At 37.5% G+C, this 8,025-nt stretch overlaps 2 protein-coding genes across 2 annotated transcripts; both read right to left on the bottom strand.

The window, feature by feature from the left end:
* Window positions 1-1,090: 1,090 nt before the first annotated feature.
* On the bottom strand, window positions 1,091-2,737 carry KAFR0G03860 (uncharacterized protein; the record flags this gene model as incomplete). The annotated part of the gene is made up of 1 exon (XM_003958505.1): window positions 1,091-2,737. One exon carries the CDS (start codon window positions 2,735-2,737, stop codon window positions 1,091-1,093), a length of 1,647 nt encoding a protein of 548 aa, XP_003958554.1.
* Window positions 2,738-4,350: 1,613 nt separating this feature from the next.
* Window positions 4,351-4,980, bottom strand: KAFR0G03850 (uncharacterized protein; the record flags this gene model as incomplete). The annotated part of the gene is made up of 1 exon (XM_003958504.1): window positions 4,351-4,980. One exon carries the CDS (start codon window positions 4,978-4,980, stop codon window positions 4,351-4,353), a length of 630 nt encoding a protein of 209 aa, XP_003958553.1.
* Between the last annotated feature and the right edge of the window lie 3,045 nt (window positions 4,981-8,025).

Raw genomic sequence — 8,025 nt, 5'->3', positions numbered from 1 at the left:
AAGATATGACTAAAGGGATGGGTCCGTATTGCTGACCAACACTCCTTCCATCAGTTTACTCTTATTCTCTGGTAGTTTACCAAATACGTACAGATTAGAATGTCTTAACTCCAATAACTCATGAACAGCTTTCTTGAGCTGGATGTTCCTTAAAAATGAAATGTTTTTCAATAAATCAGGAGACCCTTCTTTTTAAGAATTATACTCTCACCATCAATGGTATATAATGCTAAGAATGACACGGAATAACATTTTCAACTGTTATGAGGTATTGACAACATTTGTAACTATGAATTTGATTGTATTCGTATCAACCACTCTTCCATTTAAATTAGACTCATCCAACGAGCCAAGTATCTCTTATGGTGGCCGATACACAAGTCATCTAATCTTTTATTAAAATAACTGATATTTGTTCTCAATTCAACACTCCACACTATTCTGCCTTTCTACCTCATTCGAATCATTTATCGAAACGCAATCATAATCAAGGAATAAGAGCATACAAGTACCGCAGCACTCCAATCTAACACTACTGAGAAAAAGTTGTAACATCTATCTTCCCAACTCCAGAGAATCGTTTGGACTATGAGGTCCCCCATCAGAGTGGGACGATATGTTGGAAGACGATTCATTTTTATACACGTTGGAAGCTAGGATTAAAGAAGAAAGAACGGTACCGGTTTACAATTTGACACTCATCTCAAATTAGACACATGTCAAGAACTATATCTTGCAGATATTTCTCTCAGCTGGAAGTTTCTTCCGTTTTATATATTACTTCATAAGAAAGTTAGAATAAAATATTAATGTTTTACTCTGCCAGTGTCTGTGACAGTCCGCATAACTCAAGCTAATTATACTCATATTATGTCCGGAAAAGCTACCTACGCAGAATCAACCATACATCGACAAGCGACGTATATTATAGACCATACAAGGAGATATTCTTATATAAGAAGGTAAAACCGGACTACTTAACTCTGTATATAATTCATTAACACCTATAAACCATCAAATACCTTACAATTTCTAACATTGAGGTGTCAAATCTTTGAAGGGCAGGTTCGGAAACATTTGAAAGGCACGCTTAGTATTTGAAGGGCATTTTCGCACTATAAATATTTGAAAGGCATATTCTATGTAAAGGTACAGAATAAATGTTAAAGATTTTCCAAAGGCGGTGACTGTTGAAGGGCCAGAAACGTTCATTAGAATTCAGAACAGCACTAGTGAATCTCTCTTGAGCTGAGCTTTTAAACTCAAAGTCCTCAAACAGTTCACCGTCTGCTTTCAACAGATCATATATTCCTGCCTCGGGCTCATGGCACTGACGTTCCTGTGGTTCTACAGCAAGAGCCTCAAAAGTACGTTTTGTCTGTACAAGGGTGTACTGTGTTAATGATTGAAATTCTTGCGCCAGTTTTTTGTAAGCATAGTAATTATCGAAACTGCCGTTTGTTGGAAAGTCTCTACTTGGATTTACACCATAAACAACCTCGTGGGTTTGCTTGCTGTGTCCAAATAATGCTGGCGTACGTACCGGCACGACGTCACCTTCTAAAGAAGGCCTTATTATACGCTTCCACAAACCAGCAAGGCATTGTCTCAAGTCGCTAATTTTCATATTCTCCCTTGCACTTCTTTTCTTTGGGTACTTCAACAAAATGCCATTAAAAATAGAAAGAGTCACCAACTTGAACCTCTCAACATCCACAAAAATAAACGTGCACATAATAGCCAACCCAGCAGCCTGTTTTGCCCTGAGTTCCTCGATCAATGCTTCACTCGTTTCGACCAACTGGTTGGTCTCCTCATTGAACTCGTCACCATCAGTAGCTAACAGCTCTTCAGCTTCATCCTCAATTTCTTGACGAACGGCATTTGCGAAATGGCCAATAAGCATGCTACTGTCCATCACGTCCAATACCTTGCTCAGCAATTCGATCTCAAACGGACGTAAAATGTACACAAACCAGAATAAGTTCCTTGTCACTGGTAGGTCCATCATGAATATTCTGTTATCGAACTTTTTGTTTTTGTTATACGTCACTCTGAAGTAGAAGAGACGAGTATCTGAGTCGATATACAGGTTTCTGGACGTACCGCCCACAGATAGTATACTCAACTCTGTAAATCGCACTGGAAATCCAGTTGAGATCCATACGCTAGCCATGAGGAGTTTTGTCATCTTATTGATAAGTTTGACGACTTTTGTTCTGATCTCAGATACAGAGGCATCTTCCGGCCTCCTCCATTTGAAATAATGTTGGGCAGCATGGCATTGCGGTAATATTTTGAATATACTATTTGTCATGGGATCTTCCTGCATAAGCTCAATGTTTTTATTATCTAGAACGGTCATATAAGCAGTTGGAGGGCTGCCAAAAATAAACCACTCTCTTAAAGCTGTTTGGCACGTATCGAATTCTATGTGAAGATCAATCTTAATCCGTGAAATAAAATTTAGCGACAGAGTCTTGGTACCTAAACTCACAGAACCCTTTTCCAGGTTGGTTGTGACAAGGTTACGGGCTGCTATGTCCTCCTCGTTCATGACTTTCGAGTATAACGTTTTGAAATATCCATAAAAGTGTCTTCCCATGTTGATATCATCTACAACCCTCTGTGATTCCTCTTTGTTAATTCCTGAAAAACCAAATACTGATAAACAATTTGATAGCATCCAGTATGTTTCTGTAGGCTCTAACATGGAGTCGTGGACAGGGATGCCCATATGACACCCATTCGTTGAAGTTGAAGCAGCAGGAATGAACCCATCTCGTGAAATACTCGTGGCAACCCCCTTCGGTCAATATATCGTAAATTGTATCGTAATAAATAGAGACGCATTGGCCTTCATTTTCAAGGTTGTTCAAAGCTTCTATTCTATGTTCTGGCAAAAAGTCCTTTTCTCTGAGAAATGATAATTTGTATCCATTAATCAAAATATAAAGCGGGCACGCCAACCGTCTTCCGTATTCTTCAACAGTTTGTTTAGTCAAATCCTTGATGAATGCATTTTTACCAACATGAAAGTCCCCGCCAAAGTAGAGCTTACCATTTCTTCTAGCATTGGCATAAGCTTCCTTAACAAAATTCTTCTTCAAAATGGTCTCATTTCCTCTGCATCGTATGACATAATAATGTCGTAATCTTCGTCAATAAAATGCAAATAGCTGGTATCTAATCATTGAGCTAACTCTATTATCTCTTGTCTGTTCTACATTATCGAACACATCATACATTTCTGGCACTTCTCCGTTACTTGGATGTATTCTTTTCAGGTAAATGTAGTTTCTTCCCTTCAAGGAGACACGATGACGTCTTTCCACGAATGCTCTTTTGATTCTCCTTTTGTTTTTGTGCATAGCCTGCCTCCTTTATGAGGATAATACCATCGTACGTCTCACAGAATTGGTAAACGTGATGATTTTTTCATATTTTGTAGCTCCCCAGAGCTGTATTCAAAGATTATAGTTCCGGATCTGTCGATTGCGTCATATTCTTGCAATACTTGTGCGTTTAATAGCTCTATCTCTCGCTCAGAAAGCATCCGTGTAACGATTGATTTCGCAATAACTTTACAATTTCTTTCATCAACAACCCAACCCTCCACAACGGAAAAACGTTCGTTAATAGTAACTTTCATTGATTGACTCTAATATTTAGCCGTGCTAATTGTTACTTTTCTCGATGACCTTGACAATGGAAGAACTTTTTCAAGATCAGATCTTCGCTTTTATCTTATTCGAGAAAAAAAGAAAATTATGCAATGACGTATCAGTAAGAGTAGATACATGATATAAGGATGGTAAGATTCTGGCCCATTGATAAGTGTAATGTGTGTTAGTAACAGTAGAAGACGGTGAACTAAAACACTTGAGATAAGTTACAGCAGAATGGAACTCGTGGTCAATCGCTCTCAATCAGGGCGATGGGACGTTAGAGTCCGGTATAGTTACATCTATTTAAGACCATATTACAAGATATCCTTATATAAGAAGGTAGAACCTTACTACTTAACTTTATATATAATTCATAAACGTCTAACTTGTAGCTTTATTTCAGTCAATCAAAGTCTATAAAGAGCCAAGGACCTCAAAATTTGGAAGGGAAGCTAACTGTTCGAACGGCAAATCACCACTCTGTGAGTTTGAAGTACTTACTCTATGTATAGACTGATATTTGCAATAAATTTATGGACGGAAGCGTGCAAAAAAACAAGGAATAGAGTTATCTAACAGATTGTGTGTGTTTTTGTTTGTTTTTTTGTTTGTTTTCTCTTTGAATTGGTATATCTTTATTATATAGATTTTTTTTTTCATACCGTAAAAGTTCATGAAAAATTTAGAAAGAATCGTAAGTGTATCCAGCCGCACATTTACATGACTTACATGCCGCAGCACTCCAATCACCAGACTGGTTACATCTTAAAGTATATTCATTAATTAAGCATTTGGCACCTCTGCTTTGACACTGAGAATAATAACAATTTTTTCCGCTTTTGCTAGTCAGATAGCACTGCTTAAATTTTCCCAATGAATTAATAAAAACTCGAACGACGAGGGCAGATCCACCACTATAACCTCGGGCAATTAACGCTGTTTCTTCACTATCGGTACAGTCTGAAAGCTCCACCGTTTCCTTTGCAAGTCTCGCAATTCCAAAAGTGGATAAATATCCAAATAACGAGATCTCATCCTCGGCTAATATACCCGTTGTATAGTTAGAAGGTAATGGATAGGTCTCTCCAGCATACTGTGCATAGATAGATGTGTGATTAATTGATTCATCAAAATATTCGTCGCTAGTAAAAGGAATAGAGGTGCCATTTATTGTTCTGCTGATAATTAAATCATCTGGCAACATAACGATAGTATTATCTGCTATTAGTATAACATTAGATGCATATGAGAAATTACGCGTGAAAACAGATAGCAGTGATGTGAACAAGAATAACTTTGTGATTTTCCGCATATTACTAGTTTCTTACTGCCTTTTTATTGTTGATAGAGCGCAAAAATGAATATGAACCGGTACACTGTATTAGAAAAATTTGCACATCCCAGCTTTTATTTATACAAAGTGCTATGGATTTCATAGTAAAGGGGGAAAAGGAGAAAACAAAAACTATAATAGGTCCCAACAACTCAGGAGACCAAGAAAAAAATTCGTTTCATGCAAAGGCAGTTGCTGATTCTGCTTTTTTATGTCTATCGCTGGTATACTATTGCATGCAGCTTTCTTTTTATGGCTTAAGTCAAAGAAACTCCGTGTGAAATATCCTGTTCCGACCGAGTGTCTCAGTTGCATCCAATAGTTAGTAAGATCTGAGTCCAGAAAATTGAAGTTAATGCATCAAGTAACATGATTCATCGAAAAAATGTGCAGGTATGACCACATGATCGGGCAATATTTTGAGTGCGCGCAATAACAAAAAAAACTTGACAGGAATGTCCGAGCAATGACGTGGGATCTGCTCAAGTAAAGTCCATGAACAGATGTTATGATTTTTATACTGTCAAAAGGATGCGTTATGGGGGGGTCTAATTTAAACGAGGAACAGTGATTTCTTTCCGTTTGCTCCTTTTCAAGTGCTCAATATTTTAACTTGCTTAAGATGTTGCTGAGTTCAAGTTCAGAATTTACAGGAACAGATTCTGTCGAATATTGTACGTCTTCGTTCTATTCAACATTGGATAAGCTTCGGTAACTTATTTCCAATATAATTAAAAAAAAGATTTATACCGAAGGTTAGATCAACTTCAAATACGAGAAAACAAAACGGCACAGGAAGTTAGGAAGCTGGCTTCCTGTATACGCTACGCAAGCGCTATTTAGGCAGCACAGATACCTTGATGTATCGTAAGATTATTTGTATGTCTTAGTCGATAAATGTAAAGGTAAATTAGAGTTGGCGTGTGTTGAACCAATCTTTGGATGATGATATGTTCAGCAAACATCTTAGGAGGATTGCTCGTTGTAGATTGTTGTGAGCAGACATTATCTAACATAAGTATATTTGATTTGTGTCAGTGCTCTGTGGCTCCTTCTCTTACTATACAGAATATAATGTATACAAACTGAATGGAAATCTTTCTTTCGGTAAGAAGAATATATCATTGGTATTTATGCCTTGTTCACAGTCGCCGCAATTTAAGTCTACATTTGTCAGTCAAGGCACGAAAAGCTCTTATGCTACACTAACTGAGATTTGATGTCTAAACAGCGCAGGATACCAGCTTTCTATCTTCCTACTTAGCTTTGGACTCGGTACATCGAAGCCTATTCAACCTCCAAGAGTTTGAACGAGGTGTAAATACCCATGATATATTCCACTACATGAATATGTGTTATAGCGGGATTTAAATATACCTTTTTCTACATATAATAGAATGAGGAACATCAACATATCGATGCATATCAACACCCCATTACTATGTATGTCTGACACTAATCATTTTGCTTTTTCTGGTAGCGTCCCCATGCTTCGCACCGAACCTTTATCAATAGTTATTCTTGTTCAGCATGTTTGATAGTTTTAGGCATGGAGGTTTCTTATGCAGCTTAGAGGCTAATAGTAAATTTCTGAGTCATGGTGTAACGGCTGGCTAACGAGCACTTCCGCTGGAAATCACACTTGTTTATGTCTTCTAAAGTAGTTCATAAGGACTAAAGTTTGCCTTATTTCATTTTCAGGCTACATATATATATATAGCCTTTTCGAGAGTAAGTCATAACATGTTTTAAATGGCCAAAAATTTCAAATCGTAGTTCCAATTAGTGGACCCGCAAATTCTCGGAATTTATGCTATTACCGTGGATTTTGTGTTTTAGCCACGTAATCTGAAGTCGATATTCTCATTGCTAGAGTTGCTATACCAAAAGTTGATAGATATACAAAGAGGGAGATTTCGTCTTCACTCAATGCACCCGTCATACGATCCGGCGATAACTGGTAAGTTTCCCCTTCGTATTCCGCATAAATACGAGTATGTTGTAGCGAATCGTCAAAATATTCATCATCATTAAATGTATGTGCAATTCCATTCAGAACCCTGGTAATGACCAAATCATCGGGTAAAATAACAATTGTATCATTTGCTGTTAAGATTACGTTTGATCCATATGCAAAATCAAAAATAAAGCATAGAGATAATAAGAAAGCAGAATAAAATGTCGCTTTCAGCATGTGAGGAGAACTTGATTTCGAAACACTGTTGCTTATTAGAAGGATCCAAATAAAGAGAATTTGGATTTTTCATTTTTTCGCAATATATCCCAGAGTCCGCACTATTTATACGAGATTCTCCCTACCATTTTAATGCTGGAAGCTGTCTTTGTTGAACATAAGGTATTGGGAGAAAAGTTGGCGGATGGCATTAATTGAAAGAAGAAATATGTCTGTGAAGAAAGAATGATTTGGTACTGGATAGTATCATCCCTCCCAAAGTGGTCGGATGACCGAAACCTTCTTTGTACGTTGCGCATAAGTTTTTTCGCAACATGATTCTAATCGCACAAATTACAGATATACGCCAACCGTGTCATACGTTTTAACGTATCTCTCTTTAACATGGTTCAGTTATTCTTGCAAAAAAACGTTTCTTTTTCTTGTTTCACGAGTACACCACGAATCAAAGACGTCCACTTAGTACTTACAATTGAAAATTACCGGACGCTCAACCCTGCTTTAATTGGTGGTCGATAACTACATTTCTGTTGAGTATTTTCTAGTTTAAATAATGTCACAGTCATACACACTATTGGACTTTCTGATGCGGCATCCATAGTTCCAAAATATAACACGAGTAGAAGTTATCACTCTGCAACGCCATCTCTAGATCTATAAAAATTAACGAACCAAATTAAGTTGATGGAGCCAGACGTCTTATTGTTGTGCTTTTGATAGGGGAGAATATTGCTGTCCTATGCTGCCCCACTAAAACACAACTTACGACAGATAATGTAAAACTGGTGCTGCCCCGGGAGACCTAGAAAGGCCACGGGACCACCCATTGC

This window comes from Kazachstania africana, chromosome 7 (assembly GCF_000304475.1).
Source record: "Kazachstania africana CBS 2517 chromosome 7, complete genome".
Lineage (NCBI taxonomy): Eukaryota > Fungi > Ascomycota > Saccharomycetes > Saccharomycetales > Saccharomycetaceae > Kazachstania > Kazachstania africana.
Note: the sequence above shows the minus strand (reverse complement) of the source record. Positions and strands in the feature narration are given on the sequence as shown.